Source organism: Salvelinus namaycush, unplaced genomic scaffold (genome assembly GCF_016432855.1).
Source record: "Salvelinus namaycush isolate Seneca unplaced genomic scaffold, SaNama_1.0 Scaffold1525, whole genome shotgun sequence".
In the NCBI taxonomy this organism is placed as follows: domain Eukaryota; kingdom Metazoa; phylum Chordata; class Actinopteri; order Salmoniformes; family Salmonidae; genus Salvelinus; species Salvelinus namaycush.
This window is the reverse complement of record NW_024058259.1, coordinates 41,705-61,526: the sequence shown is the minus strand read 5'-3', so window position 1 is coordinate 61,526 and position 19,822 is coordinate 41,705. Positions and strand designations below refer to the sequence as shown.

The 19,822-nt window shown below is 40.2% G+C and overlaps 1 protein-coding gene across 2 annotated transcripts; it reads left to right on the top strand.

The window, feature by feature from the left end:
- The first annotated feature begins 4,567 nt into the window (after window positions 1-4,567).
- Window positions 4,568-18,439, top strand: LOC120036925 (microfibril-associated glycoprotein 4-like). 2 transcript variants are annotated; one of them, XM_038983217.1, is made up of 6 exons: window positions 4,568-4,640; window positions 4,950-5,018; window positions 9,423-9,614; window positions 9,965-10,061; window positions 10,216-10,383; window positions 17,748-18,439. In XM_038983217.1, the coding sequence occupies exons 1-6, from the start codon at window positions 4,614-4,616 to the stop codon at window positions 17,996-17,998; spliced, it is 804 nt and encodes a 267-aa protein (XP_038839145.1). In that variant the 5' UTR covers window positions 4,568-4,613; the 3' UTR covers window positions 17,999-18,439. The 2 variants fall into 2 exon arrangements, with proteins under 2 accessions (XP_038839145.1, XP_038839144.1); XM_038983216.1 differs by having other exon boundaries at window positions 4,579-4,675.
- The last annotated feature ends 1,383 nt before the right edge of the window (window positions 18,440-19,822 follow it).

Here is a 19,822-nt window from a genome sequence, read left to right as displayed (position 1 = left end):
TCTCTGGTTCCGTTTATAAAGATGTTTGGACCAGAGAATGTACTGAGTGATGCAACATGTCTCTGGTTCCGTTTATAAAGAGGTTTGACCAGAGAATGTACTGAGTGATGCAACATGTCTCTGGTTCTGTTTATAAAGAGGTTTGGACCAGAGAATGTACTGAGTGTTGTAACATGTCTTTGGTTCTGTTTATAAAGAGGTTTGGACCAGAGAATGTACTGAGTGATGTAACATGTCTCTGGTTCTGTTTATAAAGAGGTTTGGACCAGAGAATGTACTGAGTGCTGTAACATGTCTCTGGTTCTGTTTATAAAGAGGTTTGGACCAGAGAATGTACTGAGTGATGTAACATGTCTTGGTTCTGTTTATAAAGAGGTTTTGGACCAGAGAATGTACTGAGTGATGTAACATGTCCTCTGGTTCTGTTTATAAAGAGGTTTGGACCAGAGAATGTACTGAGTGATGTAACATGTCTCTGGTTCTGTTTATAAAGAGGTTTGGACCAGAGAATGTACTGAGTGATGTAACATGTCTCTGGTTCTGTTTATAAAGAGGTTTGGACCAGAGAATGTACTGAGTGATGTAACATGTCTCTGGTTCTGTCTATAAAGAGGTTTGGACCAGAGAATGTACTGAGTGATGTAACATGTCTCTGGTTCTGTTTATAAAGAGGTTTGGACCAGAGAATGTACTGAGTGATGTAACATGTCTCTGGTTCTGTTTATAAAGAGGTTTGGACCAGAGAATGTACTGAGTGATGTAACATGTCTCTGGTTCTGTTTATAAGAGGTTTGGACCAGAGAATGTACTGAGTGATAGCAACATGTCTCTGGTTCTGTTTATAAAGAGGTTTTGGACCAGAGAATGTACTGAGTGATGCAACATGTCTCTGGTTCTGTTTATAAAGAGGTTGGACCAGAGAATGTACTGAGTGATGCAACATGTCTCTGGTTCTGTTTATAAAGAGGTTTGGACCAGAGAATGTACTGAGTGTTGTAACATGTCTCTGGTTCTGTTTATAAAGAGGTTTGGACCAGAGAATGTACTGAGTGATGCAACATGTCTCCTGGTTCTGTCTATATAGAGGTTTGGACCAGAGAATGTACTGAGTGATGCAACATGTCTCTGGTTCTGTCCTATATAGAGGTTTGGACCAGAGAATGTACTGAGTGATGTAACATGTCTCTGGTTCTGTTTATAAAGAGGTTTGGACCAGATAAAAACAGAAATGCAGAACAAGCTCTATGTTGGTGTCCTCATTCTAATGTCTCGAGTCCATCTGAATACACAGCTCAATGACTGAATACACAGCTCAATGACTGAATACACAGCTCAATGACTGAATACACAGCTCAATGACTGAATACACAGCTCAATGACTGAATACACAGCTCAATGACTGAATACACAGCTCAATGACTGAATACACAGCTCAATGACTGAATACACAGCTCATGACTGAATACACAGCTCAATGACTGAATACACAGCTCAATGACTGAATACTTCAGGGAGTTGACCTCCCAGATTGGTGAAATGAGGTGTGGTATTGTGTAGAAAGACATGACTTACCAATGTATAAGAGGTTAGTCTAGACCGAGGTCTATATGATCAGGACTACTTTCTAAGTGGAGAACATTAAACCTGTTATTTAACATTAAACCTGTTATTTAACATTAAACCTGTTTTAACATTAAACCTGTAATTTAATATTAAACCTGTTAATTAACATTAAACCTGTATTAATATTAAACCTGTTAATTAACATTAAACCTGTTATTTAACATTAAACCTGTTATTTAACATTAAACCTGTTATTTAACATTAAACCTGTATTAATATTAAACATGTTATTTAACATTAAACCTGTTATTTAACATTAAACCTGTTATTCAACATTAAACCTGTTATTTAACATTAAACCTGTTATTTAACATTAAACCTGTTATTTAACATTAAACCTGTTAATTAACATTAAACCTGTTTTAACATTAAACCTGTATTAATATTAAACATGTTATTTAACATTAAACCTGTATTAATATTAAACCAGATCATTGGTTTGTTTACTTGTCCTATGGGTATTTAACTACGTTGTATGACGTATGAAAACCAGAGGCTATAGGAGATGGACTTCATTCAGTCACCTTTTATAAACTAGTCAATCAAAGCACCGTGAAAAGCCGATGCGCCATGACCTCCCGGCTGGCTATTGGAAACACGCCAAAGACAATAAATGAATGTGCCACAAAACAATATATAGGCTGTGGATTTGGACTCGTCGTTACCATTTACATTACATGGGATGTGCAAATTCACAGAGACGATGAAGGAGCACCTCTCGCCCTCCTCCGTGTAAAGACATTCAACTGCAAGCCATCACAGCGCCCACACATCACACAGCTACGGAGACGGGACAAACAGCCCACACATCACACAGCTACGGAGACGGGACAAACAGCCCACACATCACACAGCTACGGAGACGGGACAAACAGCCCACACATCACACAGCTACGGAGACGGGACAAACAGCCCACACATCACACAGCTACGGAGACGGGACAAACAGCCCACACATCACACAGCTACGGAGACGGGACAAACAGCCCACTGTCAAACCAGCTACGGAGACGGGACAAACAGCCCACACATCACACAGCTACGGAGACGGGACAAACAGCCCACACATCACACAGCTACGGAGACGGGACAAACAGCCCACACATCACACAGCTACGGAGACGGACAAACAGCCCACACATCACACAGCTACGGAGACGGACAAACAGCCCACACATCACACAGCTACGGAGACGGACAAACAGCCCACACATCACACAGCTACGGAGACGGGACAAACAGCCCACACATCACACAGCTACGGAGACGGGACAAACAGCCCACACATCACACAGCTACGGAGACGGGACAAACAGCCCACTGTCAAACCAGCAGTGTTTCCCTGTCATCGCTGTGACTGACATGGGCCTGTCCTATCAATAGATCATGGGCCTGTCCTATCAATAGATCATGGGCCTGTCCTATCAATAGATCATCGGCCTGTCCTATCAATAGATCATGGGCCTGTCCTATCAATAGATCATGGGCCTGTCCTATCAATAGATCACGGGCCTGTCCTATCAATAGATCACGGGCCTGTCCTATCAATAGATCATGGGCCTGTCCTATCAATAGATTACGGGCCTGTCCTATCAATAGATCACGGGCCTGTCCTATCAATAGATCATGGGCCTGTCCTATCAATAGATCATGGGCCTGTCCTATCAATAGATCACGGGCCTGTCCTATCAATAGATTACGGGCCTGTCCTATCAACAGATCATGGGCCTGTCCTATCAATAGATTACGGGCCTGTCATATCAATAGATTACGGGGCTGTCCTATCAACAGATCATGGGCCTGTCCTATCAATAGATTACGGGCCTGTCCTATCAATAGATTACGGGCCTGTCCTATCAACAGATCATGGGCCTGTCCTATCAATAGATTACGGGCCTGTCATATCAATAGATTACGGGGCTGTCCTATCAACAGATCATGGGCATGTCCTATCAATAGATTACGGGCCTGTCCTATCAATAGATTATGGGCCTGTCCTATCAATAGATCACGGGCCTGTCCTATCAATAGATCACGGGCCTGTCCTATCAATAGATCACGGGCCTGTCCCATCAACAGATCACGGGCCTGTCCCATCAACAGATCACGGGCCTGTCCTATCAACAGATCATCGGCTTGTCCTATCAACAGATCATGGGCCTGTCCTATCAACAGATCATGGGCCTGTCCTATCAACAGATCATTGGCCTGTCCTATCAACAGATCATGGGCCTGTCCTATCAACAGATCATGGGCCTGTCCTATCAACAGATCATCGGCCTGTCCTATCAACAGATCATGGGCCTGTCCTATCAACAGATCATGGGCCTGTCCTATCAACAGATCATCGGCTTGTCCTATCAACAGATCATCGGCCTGTCCTATCAACAGATCACGGGCCTGTCCTATCAACAGATCACGGGCCTGTCCTATCAACAGATCACGGGCCTGTCCTATTAATAGATCATCGGCCTGTCCTATCAATAGATCATGGGCCTGTCCTATCAACAGATCATCGGCCTGTCCTATCAACAGATCACGGGCCTGTCCTATCAACAGATCATCGGCCTGTCCTATCAACAGATCATGGGCCTGTCCTATCAACAGATCACGGGCCTGTCCTATCAACAGATCATGGGCCTGTCCTATCAACAGATCATGGCCTGTCCTATAGATCACTATAGATGCATATCGTTCATCCTAGCAGGAGAGGTCTCAACTGAGTTGTCTGCAAGCGAATTAAAACTTTTAAATGAAAAGTAGCAGTTCATTTTTGAAGTGGAAAAAGTAGCCGGCTGAGAATAAGTATGTTACCGGCTGTTTGGCCGACGTCCGGCGCTTAGGGAAAACAAAGGGGAAGTACTGAGTGTTGCAACGTGCTCTGGGTTGACTTTATAAAGAGGTGTGGACCAGGGGAAGTACTGAGTGATGCAACGTGCTCTGGGTTGACTTTATAAAGAGGTGTGCATCTTAGTCGGGACAAACAGCTCATGAAGACACATCGGTCACTGATACAGGTGAGCTCATGAAGACACATCTGTCACTGATACAGGTGAGCTCATGCATGTCTCTCACTATTCTTAACTGAACACAGATCATTTCAAATCATTTCAAATCAAACAATTTGGAAGGGAGGTTTTCCTGGTGCCTAATGTAACATTGTCCGATCTGTTCAGTCATCATAGGACCTAACTAAAATCCTGTTTGTTAACACAGTAAAATGTAAATTGTCATAGTGAGGCAGAGTGACTGTGTAAGTGGTAGTATTTCACCTACAGCTGGTGACCTGAACAATACTGTAGTAAATGAGCTCCCTTTTATTACAGGACGTCCATTCAACAAACTATTCTGAAGTTTCCTTCAAAGGCAGACAGACATCTATCACAACAACGATGGTATGTATTAATAAACCATTATTAGAATGATCAGAAAACAGCATTCTGAGATACTAACGTGACTATAGGACATGTGTCTCTAATGAAAAGACCATTCAGAGATACTAACGTGACTATAGGACATGTGTCTCTAATGAAAAGACCATTCAGAGATACTAACGTGACTATAGGACATGTGTCTCTAATGAAAAGACCATTCCGAGGTACTAACGTGACTATAGGACATGTGTCTCTAATGAAAAGCCCATTCAGAGATACTAACGTGACTATAGGACATGTGTCTCTAATGAAAAGCCCATTCAGAGATACTAACGTGACTATAGGACATGTGTCTCTAATGAAAAGCCCATTCTGGTGGGAAGCTGCTACAGACCACCAAGTGCTAACAGTCAGTATCTGGATAATATGTGAAATGCATGATAATGTATGTGATATCAACAGAGAGGTATATTTTCTGGGTGATTTAAATATTGACTGGCTTTCATCAGGCTGCCCTTCAAACTGTAACTAGCGCCTGTAACCTGGTTCAGGTTATCAGTCAACCTACCAGGCTAGTTACAAACAGCACAGGAATGAAATCATCAACATGTATTGATCACATCTTTACAAAACTTATTGTATGACCTCTTATACACTATATTAGGCCCAGCCTTTGGAACTGTGGTTTTCCTAGATATGGCTACTATATTGTGATCACTACATCCTATTTGGATGTAGTGATTCCTATGTTTTTGATGTAAAGAATATTTGCTGGTCTGTAATGAGGAGCAACCAGATGCATTTATGAAACTACTTATTCCAGTTACTAATAAGCACCAATTAAGAAAATGTCTGTAAAAACTGTTAAATCCCCGTGGATTGATGAGGAATTGAAAAATTGTATGGTTGAGAGGGATGAGGCAAAAGGTATGGCAATTAAGTCTGGCAGCCCAACTGATTGGCAAACGTACTGCAAATTAAGAAATCATGTGACTAAACTCAATAAAAAGGAACTACGAAACAAAGATTCATGATATAAAGAATGATCGTAAAAAGCTTTGGGGAACGTTAGCCAACCCGGCTCCATCATTCACTGAATCAGATGGCTCATTCATCACAAAGCCTACTGATATTGCCAACTACTTAAATTACTTTTTCATTGGCAAGATAAGCAAACTTAGTGATGACATGCCAGCAAAGAAACGCTGACACTACACATCCAAGTACATCGGACCAAATTATGAAAGACAAGAATTGTACTTTTGAATTCCTTAAAGTCTGCGTGGAAGAGGTGCAAAAATGTATATTGTCTGTCAACAATGACAAGCCACCGGTGTTTGACAATCTGGATGGAAATTTACTGAGGATAATAGCAGACGATATTGCCACTCCTGTTTGCCACATCTTCAATTTAAGCCTTCTAGAGAGCATCTGCCCTCAGGCCTGGAGGGAAGCTAAAGTCGTTCCGCTACATAAAAATAGTAAAGCCCCCTTTACTGGCTCAAATAGCTGACAATCACCCTGTTACCAATCCTTAGTAAACTTCTGGAAAAAATGTGTTTGACGAGATACAATGCTATTTCACAGTAAACAAATTGACCACAGACTTTCAGCACGCTTATAGGGAAGGACACTCAACAAGCGCAGCACTTACACAAATTACTGAGGATTGGCTGAGAGAAATTGATGATAAAATGATTGTGGAGGCTGTCTTGTTAGACTTCAGTGCAGCTTTTGACATTATCGACATACTTATGTGTTATGGCTTTACACCCCCTGCTATAATGTGCTATGGCTTTACACCCCCTGCTATAATGTGTTATGGCTTTACACCCCCTGCTATAATGTGTTATGGCTTTACACCCCCTGCTATAATGTGTTATGGCTTTACACCCCCTGCTATAATGTGTTATGGCTTTACACCCCCTGCTATAATGTGTTATGGCTTTACACCCCCTGCTATAATGTGTTATGGCTTTACACCCCCTGCTATAATGTGTTATGGCTTTACACCCCCTGCTATAATGTGTTATGGCTTTACACCCCCTGCTATAATGTGGATAAAGAGTTACCTGTCTAACAGAACACAGAGGGTGTTCTTTAATGGAAGCCTCTCCAACATAATCCAGGTAGAATCAGGAATTCCCCAGGGCAGCTGTCCAGGCCCCTTACTTTTTTCAATCTTTACTAACGACATGCCACTGGCTTTGAGTAAAGCCAGTTTGTCTATGTGTGCGGATGACTCAACACTATACAGGTCAGCTACTAGAGACTGAAATGACTGCAACACTTAAGAAAGAGCTGCAGTTAGTTTCAGAGTGGGTGGCAAGGAATAAGTTAGTCCTAAATATTTATAAAACTAAAAGCATTGTATTTGGGACAAATAATTCACTAAACCCTAAACCTCAAACAAATCTTGTAATAAATAATGTGGAAATTGAGCAAGTTGAGATGACTAAACTGCTTGGAGTAACCCTAGATTGTAAACTGTCATGGTCAAAACATGTTGATGCAGTAGTAGCTAAGATGGGGAGAAGTCTGTCCATAATAAAGTGATGCTCTACCTTCAGGCCCTAGTTTCTACCTTCTTAACAACACTATCAACAAGACAGGTCCTACAGGCCCTAGTTTCTACCTTCTTAACAACACTATCAACAAGGCAGGTCCTACAGGCCCTAGTTTCTACCTTCTTAACAACACTATCAACAAGGCAGGTCCTACAGGCCCTAGTTTCTACCTTCTTAACAACACTATCAACAAGGCAGGCCCTACAGGCCCTAGTTTCTACCTTCTTAACAACACTGTCAACAAGGCAGGTCCTACAGGCCCTAGTTTCTACCTTCTTAACAGCACTATCAACAAGGCAGGTCCTACAGGCCCTAGTTTCTACCTTCTTAACAACACTATCAACAAGGCAGGTCCTACAGGCCCTAGTTTCTACCTTCTTAACAACACTATCAACAAGGCAGGTCCTACAGGCCCTAGTTTCTACCTTCTTAACAACACTATCAACAAGGCAGGTCCTACAGGCCCTAGTTTCTACCTTCTTAACAACACTATCAACAAGGCAGGTCATACAGGCCCTGGTTTCTACCTTCTTAACAACACTATCAACAAGGCAGGTCCTACAGGCCCTAGTTTCTACCTTCTTAACAACACTATCAACAAGGCAGGTCATACAGGCCCTGGTTTCTACCTTCTTAACAACACTATCAACAAGGCAGGTCCTACAGGCCCTAGTTTCTACCTTCTTAACAACACTATCAACAAGGCAGGTCATACAGGCCCTAGTTTCTACCTTCTTAACAACACTATCAACAAGGCAGGTCCTACAGGCCCTAGTTTCTACCTTCTTAACAACACTATCAACAAGGCAGGTCCTACAGGCCCTAGTTTCTACCTTCTTAACAACACTATGAACAAGGCAGGTCCTACAGGCCCTAGTTTCTACCTTCTTAACAACACTATCAACAAGGCAGGTCCTACAGGCCCTAGTTTCTACCTTCTTAACAACACTATCAACAAGGCAGGTCCTACAGGCTCTAGTTTTGTTGCATCTTGACTACTGTTCAGTCGTGTGGTCAGGTGCCACAAAAAAGGACTTAGCAAAATTGCAATTGGCTCAGAACAGGGCAGCACGGCTGGCCCTTGGATGTACACAGAGAGCTAATATTAATAATATGCATGTCAACCTCTCCTGGCTCAAAGTACAGGAGAGAATGACTTCATCACTACTTGTGTTTGTGAGAGGTATTGACATGTTGAAAGCACCGAACTGTCTGTCTAAACTACTGGCACACAGCTCAGACACCAATGGATACCCCACAAGACATGCCACCAGAGGTCTCTTCACAGTCCCCAAGTCCAGAACAGACTATGGGAGGTGCACAGTACGACATAGAGTCATGACTACATGGAACTCTATTCCACATCAGGTAACTGATGCAGCAGTTAAATCAGATTTAAAAAACAGATAAAAATACACCTTATGGAACAGCGGAGACTGTGAAGCAACACACACATTGGCACAGACACATGCACACACACACACACACACACACACACACACACACACACACACACACACACACACACACACACACACACACACACACACACACACACACACACACACACACACACACACACACACACAATAACATACATACAGATGGATTTAGTACTGTAGATATGTGGTAGTGGTGGAGTAGGAGCCTGAGGGCCCACAGTGTGTTGTGAAATCTGTGAATGTATTGTAATGTTTTTAAAACGGTATAAACTGCCTTAATTTGCTGGAACCCAGGAAGAGTAACTGCTGCTTTTGCAGCAGCTAATGGGGATCCATAATAAATACAAAATACAAATGAACCAACAGTAGACAGTTTTTGCATTAAAACTGCTATATCCATCTACCCTGTGCTGCAGTCCATCTTGCTGCTGGCTCTACTGGTGCCTGGGATGGTGCAGTCCTCCCTGCATCCAGTGGACTGTGATGAGGTCTATAGATCAGGTTCTGGACAAAACGGGGTCTACACCATCTACCCTGCAGGACCTACCTCACCTGTCCAGGTGTTCTGTGACATGGGGTTGGAAAGTGCACATCTAGGAAAGTGGACGGTCAGTTTCAATTTGTGTTATTGAAATACACTTAAAGACTAATTTACCATGAACTGTCTCTCTCTCTCCTAATCTGTCAATTAAACAATTTCTCTCTCTCTTAATCTGACAATTAAACAATTGCGCTCTCTCTTAATCTGTCAATTAAACAATTTCTCTCTCTCTTAATCTGTCAATTAAACAATCTCTCTATATGAATCTGTCAATTAAACAATCTCTCTCTATCTTAATCTGTAAATTAAACAATATCTCTCTCTTAATCTGTCAATAAAACAATATCTCTCTCTTAATCTGTCATTGAATCAATCTCTCTCTTAATCTGTCAATTAAACAATCTCTCTCTAAATCAGCTGATTCAGAGCCGACAGGATGGATCAGTGAACTTCCACAGGAAGTGGGATCAGTACAAGAGTGGTTTTGGGAGCGCAGCTGGAGAGTACTGGCTGGGTAAGAACGGGTTTAACTTCTAGCCAACAGAACGTTCTCCTCCTAGAGCCTTGTTCTACCACTGACCTCATCCGGTTTGTCCTAGTTCATTCAAGGCCATTTGTCATTGTATTCAGACAACACAGTGAATTGCTATGTTGATCTCATTCTCCAGGGCTGGAGACGATGCATCTCCTGACTATGAAAGGAACCTATGAGCTGAGGGTGGCCATGGAGGACTTTGAGGGGAATAAGGTCTATGCTCAGTACTCGTCCTTCTCCGTTGGACCAGAGGCTGAAGGATACTTGCTAACACTGGGCTCATTCAAAGATGGAGGAGCAGGTGGGGGACAATTTATATTGTCCAAGAAAAAATAACAGGAAAAAAAGTCTATACTGAAGAATATACTGTAGTACCAGAATATAGTCCAAGAATATACTGTAGTACCAGAATATACTGTAGTACCAGAATATAGTGTAGTACCAGAATATACTGTAGTACCAGAATATACTGTAGTACCAGAATATACTGTAGTACCAGAATATAGTGTAGTACCAGAATATACTGTAGTACCAGAATATAGTCCAAGAATATACTGTAGTACCAGAATATACTGTAGTACCAGAATATACTGTAGTACCAGAATATACTGTAGTACCAGAATATACTGTAGTACCAGAATATAGTCCAAGAATATACTGTAGTACCAGAATATACTGTAGTACCAGAATATAGTCCAATAATATACTGTAGTACCAGAATATACTGTAGTACCAGAATATACTGTAGTACCAGAATATACTGTAGTACCAGAATATAGTCCAATAATATACTGTAGTACCAGAATATAGTCCATTAATATACTGTAGTACCAGAATATAGTCCAATAATATACTGTAGTACCAGAATATAGTCCAATAATATACTGTAGTACCAGAATATACTGTAGTACCAGAATATACTGTAGTACCAGAATATAGTCCAATAATATACTGTAGTACCAGAATATACTGTAGTACCAGAATATAGTCCAATAATATACTGTAGTACCAGAATATACTGTAGTACCAGAATATACTGTAGTACCAGAATATACTGTAGTACCAGAATATACTGTAGTACCAGAATATAGTCCAATAATATACTGTAGTACCAGAATATACTGTAGTACCAGAATATAGTCCAATAATATACTGTAGTACCAGAATATACTGTAGTACCAGAATATACTGTAGTACCAGAATATAGTCCAATAATATACTGTAGTACCAGAATATAGTCCAATAATATACTGTAGTACCAGAATATAGTCCAATAATATACTGTAGTACCAGAATATACTGTAGTACCAGAATATACTGTAGTACCAGAATATACTGTAGTACCAGAATATACTGTAGTACCAGAATATAGTCCAATAATATACTGTAGTACCAGAATATAGTCCAATAATATACTGTAGTACCAGAATATAGTCCAATAATATACTGTAGTACCAGAATATACTGTAGTACCAGAATATAGTCCAATAATATACTGTAGTACCAGAATATAGTCCAATAATATACTGTAGTACCAGAATATACTGTAGTACCAGAATATAGTCCAATAATATACTGTAGTACCAGAATATAGTCCAATAATATACTGTAGTACCAGAATATAGTCCAATAATATACTGTAGTACCATAATATAGTCCAATAATATACTGTAGTACCAGAATATAGTCCAATAATATACTGTAGTACCAGAATATAGTCCAATAATATAGCACCAGAATATGGCACCAGAATATAGTCCAATAATATACTGTAGTACCAGAATATAGTCCAATAATATACTGTAGTACCAGAATATACTGTAGTACCAGAATATACTGTAGTACCAGAATATACTGTAGTACCAGAATATACTGTAGTACCAGAATATAGTCCAATAATATACTGTAGTACCAGAATATAGTCCGATAATATACTGTAGTACCAGAATATACTGTAGTACCAGAATATACTGTAGTACCAGAATATACTGTAGTACCAGAATATAGTACCAGAATATAGTACCAGAATATACTGTAGTACCAGAATATAGTCCAATAATATAGCACCAGAATATGGCACCAGAATATAGTCCAATAATATTGCACCTGAATATAGACCAAGAATATAATACAAGAATATAGCACTAGAATATAGTCCACGAATATAGTACAAGAATATAGTACCAGAATATAGTCCAAGAGTATAGTACAAGAATATACTACCAGAATATTGCACCTGAATATAGTCCAAGAATATAGTACCATAATATAGTACCAGAATATAGTACAAGAGTATAGTACCAGAATATAATCCAAGAGTATAGTACCAGAGTATAGTACCATCATATAGCACTAGAATATAGTCCAAGAGTATAGTACCAGAATATAGTACCAGAGTATAGTACCAGAGTATAGCACTAGAATATAGTCCAAGAGTATAGTACAAGAATATAGTACCAGTATATAGCACTAGAATATAGTCCAAGAGTATAGCACTAGAACATAGTCCAAGAGTATAGTACCAGGATATAGTCCTAGAGTATAGTACCAGAATATAGTACCATAGTATAGTACCAGAACGTCATCCAACATGAGTACATGAGTATATCCCTAGAACATAGTCCAAGAGTATAGTACAAGAATATAGTACCAGTATATAGCACTAGAATATAGTCCAAGAGTATAGTACAAGAATATAGTACCAGTATATAGCACTAGAATATAGTCCAAGAGTATAGCACTAGAACATAGTCCAAGAGTATAGTACCAGGATATAGTACTATAGTATAGTACCAGAATATAGTCCAAGAGTATAGTACAAGAATATAGTACCAGTATATAGCACTAGAATATAGTCCAAGAGTATAGCACTAGAACATAGTCCAAGAGTATAGTACAAGAATATAGTACCAGAGTATAGTACCAGAGTATATCACTAGAACATAGTCCAAGAGTATATCACTAGAACATAGTCCTAGAGTATAGTACCAGAATATAGTACCAGAGTATAGCACTAGAGTATAGTACCAGAATATAGTCCTAGAGTATAGCACTAGAATATAGTCCAAGCGTATAGTACCAGAATATAGTACCAGAGTATATCACTAGAATATAGTCCAAGAGTATAGTACCAGAATATAGTACCAGAGTATATCACTAGAATATAGTCCAAGAGTATAGTACCAGAATATAGTACCAGAGTATATCACTAGAATATAGTCCAAGAGTATAGTACCAGAATATAGTACCAGAGTATATCACTAGAATATAGTCCAAGAGTATAGTACCAGAATATAGTCCTAGAGTATAGTACCAGAATATAGTCCTAGAGTATAGTACCAGAATATAGTCCTAGAGTATAGCACTGGAACATAGTCCTAGAGTATAGCACTAGAGTATAGTACCATAATATAGTACCAGAGAAAATTCCAAGGAAAATAGTCCAAGAAAATCTGTCAACAAGGGTTCATACTAGGGATGCAAGATTTATCGGTGAACATATCGGAATCGGCCGATATTAACTAAAAATGCCATCATCGGTATCGGCCCGGTGTCTAGTTTAACGCTGATGTGAAAAACCGATGTCAGAGGTGACGTGCATACCTATATAAAGTAGATACATGACGTAATGACGCCACGTAAAATGTTGCACTACACGTGCAACACAGCATTCCAAGCCTAGCCCGCAATGTCTGCTGTGTGGATCGAGCAGACAACAAGTCCGGCAGTCATTTGAAAGAGTAAGAACATTTCAGAGAGACAACTCAAAGGCGAAATCCATGAAAGCCAAGATAATGGGATTCATTGCCCTTGACAATCAACTGTTCTCTGTAGTGGGTGATGTTGGCTTTCGTCGACTGGTCGAGCACCGGTACACACTACCAAGTAGGCGCTATTTTTCAGATGTTGCCCTACCGAAGTTACACAGTAATAGCACCACTGCTATTAGCTTCATGACATACATACTATGGAACGCCGTTTGGGTCTTTGTGTGTCAAAAAAGATACAGTAGCACTGTCAAAGCTGAACAAAAAATTCTGCAAACAAGCGAACACCGGGCATGACCGATGTGTTTTCAATACCGCGTTGGTAATAAAGCATCATTGGTCGATCGCAACTTCTGGGGTAGCTAGCATTAGCTTGGTACTTAGCTAGCACCAATACAACCAGCCTGAAAACAATGACCAGTAGAAACTGCAGTCATTTTAATTTTTCTTGGCAATGATTTAGGATTCCTTGTGAGTTAGTATTAGCTAGGTTGCCACTTGTTGTTCGCCTATTGAAATTGAACTTCAGTTCATGAAAATAAATAGCTAGTCAGCCACTTAACCCTGTTGCCCAAAGCTAACGTTATAAGCAGGCAGCTAGCTAGCTAGTGAGGCTCAACCACACAGGGTTATGAGTTGTGAAGCTAGCCACAATAAGGATTAGGCACAATAGTGGAATTTGCGGTTTGCCTTCAAAATAAAAGTATGTCATTGACAGTGATGCAAATAAATACAAATAGTAGAATGATGACATACTTTTATTTTGAAGGCTAACCGCAAAGTCCACTATTGTGGTTAATCCTTATTGTGGCTAGCTTCACATAGATGGGTCCGACGAATAATCAAATAAGAACTGTCTTATAAATTAGGGTTATTTTAGATGATGACACCTAGCTATATAGTTAGCTAGCTAACTACAGCTACTGGTAACAGATGTTAGCTAGCTAACTACAGCTACTGAAACAGATGTTAGCTAGGTAACTAAAGCTACTGGTAACAGATGTTAGCTAGGTAACTACAGCTACTGAAACAGATGTTAGCTAGGTAACTAAAGCTACTGGTAACAGATGTTAGCTAGGTAACTACAGCTACTGAAATAGATGTTAGCTAGGTAACTAAAGCTACTGAAACAGATGTTAGCTAGGTAACTAAAGCTACTGAAATAGATGTTAGCTAGCTAACTACAGCTACTGAAATAGATGTTAGCTAGGTAACTAAAGCTACTGGTAACAGATGTTAGCTAGGTAACTACAGCTACTGAAATAGATGTTAGCTAGGTAACTAAAGCTACTGGTAACAGATGTTAGCTAGGTAACTACAGCTACTGAAATAGATGTTAGCTAGGTAACTAAAGCTACTGAAACAGATGTTAGCTAGCTAGCTATAGCTACTGAAATAGATGTTAGCTAGCTAACTACAGCTACTGAAATAGATGTTAGCTAGATAACTATAGCTACTGAAACAGATGTTAGCTAGGTAACTACAGCTACTGAAACAGATGTTAGCTAGCTAACTACAGCTACTGGTAACAGATGTTAGCTAGCTAACTACAGCTACTGAAACAGATGTTAGCTAGCTAACTACAGCTACTGAAACAGATGTTAGCTAGCTAACTACAGCTACTGAAACAGATGTTAGCTAGCTAACTATAGCTACTGAAACAGATGTTAGCTAGCAAACTAAAGCTACTGAAATAGATGTTAGCTAGCAAACTATAGCTACTGAAACAGATGTTAGCTAGCTAACTACAGCTACTGAAACAGATGTTAGCTAGCTAACTATAGCTACTGAAATAGATGTTAGCTAGCAAACTAAAGTTACTGAAATAGATGTTAGCTAGGTAACTAAAGCTACTGAAATAGATGTTAGCAAGCAAACTATAGCTACTGAAATAGATGTTAACAAGCGAACTATAGCTACTGAAATAGATGTTAGCTAGCTAACTATAGCTACTGAAATAGATGTTAGCTAGCTAACTAAAGCTATTGAAACAGATGTTAGCTAGCTAACTATAGCTACTGAAATAGATGTTAGCTAGCAAACTAAAGTTACTGAAATAGATGTTAGCTAGGTAACTAAAGCTACTGAAATAGATGTTAGCAAGCAAACTATAGCTACTGAAATAGATGTTAACAAGCGAACTATAGCTACTGAAATAGATGTTAGCTAGCTAACTATAGCTACTGAAATAGATGTTAGCTAGCTAACTACAGCTACTGAAACAGATGTTAGCTAGCTAACTATAGCTACTGAAACAGATGTTAGCTAGCTAACTACAGCTACTGAAACAGATGTTAGCTAGGTAACTAAAGCTACTGAAACAGATGTTAGCTAGGTAACTAAAGCTACTGAAACAGATGTTAGCTAGCTAACTATAGCTACTGAAATAGATGTTAGCTAGGTAACTAAAGCTACTGAAACAGATGTTGGCTAGCTAACTATAGCTACTGAAACAGATGTTGGCTAGCTAACTATAGCTACTGAAACAGATGTTGGCTAGCTAACTATAGCTACTGAAACAGATGTTGGCTAGCTAACTATAGCTACTGAAACAGATGTTGGCTAGCTAACTATAGCTACTGAAATAGATGTTAGCTAGCAAACTAAAGTTACTGAAATAGATGTTAGCTAGGTAACTAAAGCTACTGAAATAGATGTTAGCAAGCAAACTATAGCTACTGAAATAGATGTTAACAAGCGAACTATAGCTACTGAAATAGATGTTAGCTAGCTAACTATAGCTACTGAAATAGATGTTAGCTAGCAAACTAAAGCTACTGAAATAGATGTTAGCTAGGTAACTAAAGCTACTGAAATAGATGTTAGCAAGCAAACTATAGCTACTGAAATAGATGTTAACAAGCGAACTATAGCTACTGAAATAGATGTTAGCTAGCTAACTATAGCTACTGAAATAGATGTTAGCTAGCGAACTATAGCTATTGAAATAGATTATGTTGTTTATGTTTTTGGGGAAGAACATTGTTTGCATCATGAGCGAGCTAGCTTTTTTAAATGACCAACACTGTAGGTGTGCGAGACAACTTTACCAGCTTCATACATAGCATACTTATCGATGAATCGTTGTGACATATGAAATACGAGTGATAGTGTAATCAATGTGTAATAACTACGTTTAAAAAATGATGAACGCCTTAAATTGTTATGTGACTGCAGTCATATTCAGGTCCTGATTGGTCAACAAGCTTAATTGACACGTCAAATAGTGTTATTTGACACGTCCAATTGTGTTAAATAGTATATTTTTTTACACGCAAAGACCCAAACGACGTTCCATACAAATCCTGGTAGAGAATGAAATGACTGAACAAATGAACAACGAAACAGCACAGCAAGTAAGTGAAAGAAATAGGTTGTTATTGCGTTTTTCTGGTAATGGGGACATACGTAAATGCCAACAAAATAACTTTTTGGTCAGTGTGGTGTGTGTGTGTGTAACCTTTATTTAACTAGGCAAGTCAGTTAAGAACAAATTCTTATTTACAATGACAGCCTACCCCGGCCAAACCCGGACGATGCTGGGACAATTGTGCGCCACCATATGGGACTCTCAATCACGGCCGGATGTGATACAGCCTGGGACTCGAACCAGGGACTGTAGTGACGCCTCTTGCACTGAGATGCATTAGACCGCTGCGCCCATGTGTGTGTTAACTATTTAACTGTACTAGAAGGCTTAAAAGGCCGCAAACATTTATAATATCGGTTATCTGCGTCGTTGTTTTTGGGGGGGGAAGGGGGGCAAGGAAAATATCGGATATCGGTATCGGCCAGAAATGTCATATTGGTGCATCACTAGTTCATACCTAAAGCTGGTGGAAGTATTATCATTAGGTTACCTAGAGTCCTTATTTATCTCCTCTGTTCTTTTCCTCAGGAGATTCTCTGGTTTATCACAATGGTCAGAAATTTACAACGTTAGATAAAGACCAGGACCTTCATGCCGCCAACTGTGCCCAGGTCTACTACGGAGGATTTTGGCACAACGACTGCCATTTTACTAACCCCAATGGGATATATGCATGGGGCGAGTCTACCTTTGGTATTGGCATCAACTGGCAAACATGGAAAGGCTATACATACTCCCTGAAAGCCATCACCATGAAGATCAGACCAGCCCCGGCATAGAAGTCAATCATTTCTAACACAATTGTAAAATCAGATTTTTCAATAACAATTATTGTCATACAAACATTTCCAGCACATGCACATATTCCATTTATAAGGGGGGTGGGGATCTTTTTTTAGTAGGGTGTTTGGGTCTTCCATTTCTAAGTAGGGTCTGTGTTTGGGTCTTCAGAGATTAGAAGGTGCAGCAGGATACAGAAGATCTCAGATCTACTCTGATGTGCAGTGTTACCATAGCAACAGAACCCTGACTGCAGTGGGGATTATATGACTCTGACCCATCATTTAACTATCTCTGTCTCTTACCTTAACCCTCTGTCTGTATCTTACCTTAACCCTCTGTCTGTATCTTACCTTAACCCTCTGTCTGTCTCTTACCTTAACCCTCTGTCTGTATCTTACCTTAACCCTCTGTCTGTCTCTTACCTTAGCCCTCTGTCTGTCTCTTACCTTAGCCCTCTGTCTGTCTATTACCTTAACCCTCTGTCTGTCTCTTACCTTAATTAACCCTCTGTCTGTCTCTTACCTTAACCCTCTGTCTGTCTCTTACCTTAATTAACCCTCTGTCTGTCTCTTACCTTAACCCTCTGTCTGTATCTTACCTTAACCCTCTGTCTGTCTCTTACCTTACCCCTCTGTCTGTCTCTTACCTTACCCCTCTGTCTGTCTCTTACCTTAACCCTCTGTCTGTCTCTTACCTTAACCCTCTGTCTGTCTCTTACCTTAACCCTCTGTCTGTCTCTTACCTTAACCCTCTGTCTGTCTCTTACCTTAACCCTCTGTCTGTCTCTTACCTTAACCCTCTGTCTGTCTCTTACCTTAACCCTCTGTCTGTCTCTTACCTTAACCCTCTGTCTGTCTCTTACCATAACCCTCTGTCTGTCTCTTACCATAACCCTCTGTCTGTCTCTTACCTTAACCCTCTGTCTGTCTCTTACCTTAACCCTCTGTCTGTCTCTTACCTTAACCCTCTGTCTGTATCTTACCTTAACCCTCTGTCTGTCTCTTACCTTACCCCTCTGTCTGTCTCTTACCTTACCCCTCTGTCTGTCTCTTACCTTACCCCTCTGTCTGTCTCTTACCTTACCCCTCTGTCTGTCTCTTACCTTAACCCTCTGTCTGTATCTTACCTTACCCCTCTGTCTGTCTCTTACCTTAACCCTCTGTCTGTCTCTTACCTTAACCCTCTGTCTGTCTCTTACCTTACCCCTCTGTCTGTCTCTTACCTTACCCCTCTGTCTGTCTCTTACCTTACCCCTCTGTCTGTCTCTTACCTTAACCCTCTGTCTGTCTCTTACCTTACCCCTCTGTCTGTCTCTTACCTTAACCCTCTGTCTGTCTCTTACCTTACCCCTCTGTCTGTCTCTTACCTTAACCCTCTGTCTGTCTCTTACCTTAACCCTCTCTGTCTCTTACCTCAACCCTCTGTCTGTCTCTTACCTTAATTAACCCTCTGTCTGTCTCTTACCTTAACCCTCTGTCTGTCTCTTACCTTAACCCTCTGTCTGTCTCTTACCTTAACCCTCTGTCTGTCTCTTACCTTAACCCTCTGTCTGTCTCTTACCTTACCCCTCTGTCTGTCTCTTACCTTAACCCCTCTGTCTGTATCTTACCTTAACCCTCTGTCTGTCTCTTACCTTACCCCTCTGTCTGTCTCTTACCTTAACCCTCTGTCTGTCTCTTACCTTACCCCTCTGTCTGTCTCTTACCTTAACCCTCTGTCTGTCTCTTACCTTAACCCTCTGTCTGTCTCTTACCTTAACCCTCTGTCTGTATCTTACCTTAACCCTCTGTCTGTCTCTTACCTTAACCCTCTATCTGTCT

Bases quoted from the DNA above. Each gene is read 5' to 3' on its own strand.
- LOC120036925 (XM_038983217.1), top strand. From the start codon at position 4,614: ATGAAGACACATCGGTCACTGATACAG. The intron at 5,019-9,422 runs GTATGTATTAAT...CCTGTGCTGCAG, and splicing joins CATCTATCACAACAACGATG to TCCATCTTGCTGCTGGCTCT. The intron at 10,062-10,215 runs GTAAGAACGGGT...CTCATTCTCCAG, and splicing joins AGCTGGAGAGTACTGGCTGG to GGCTGGAGACGATGCATCTC.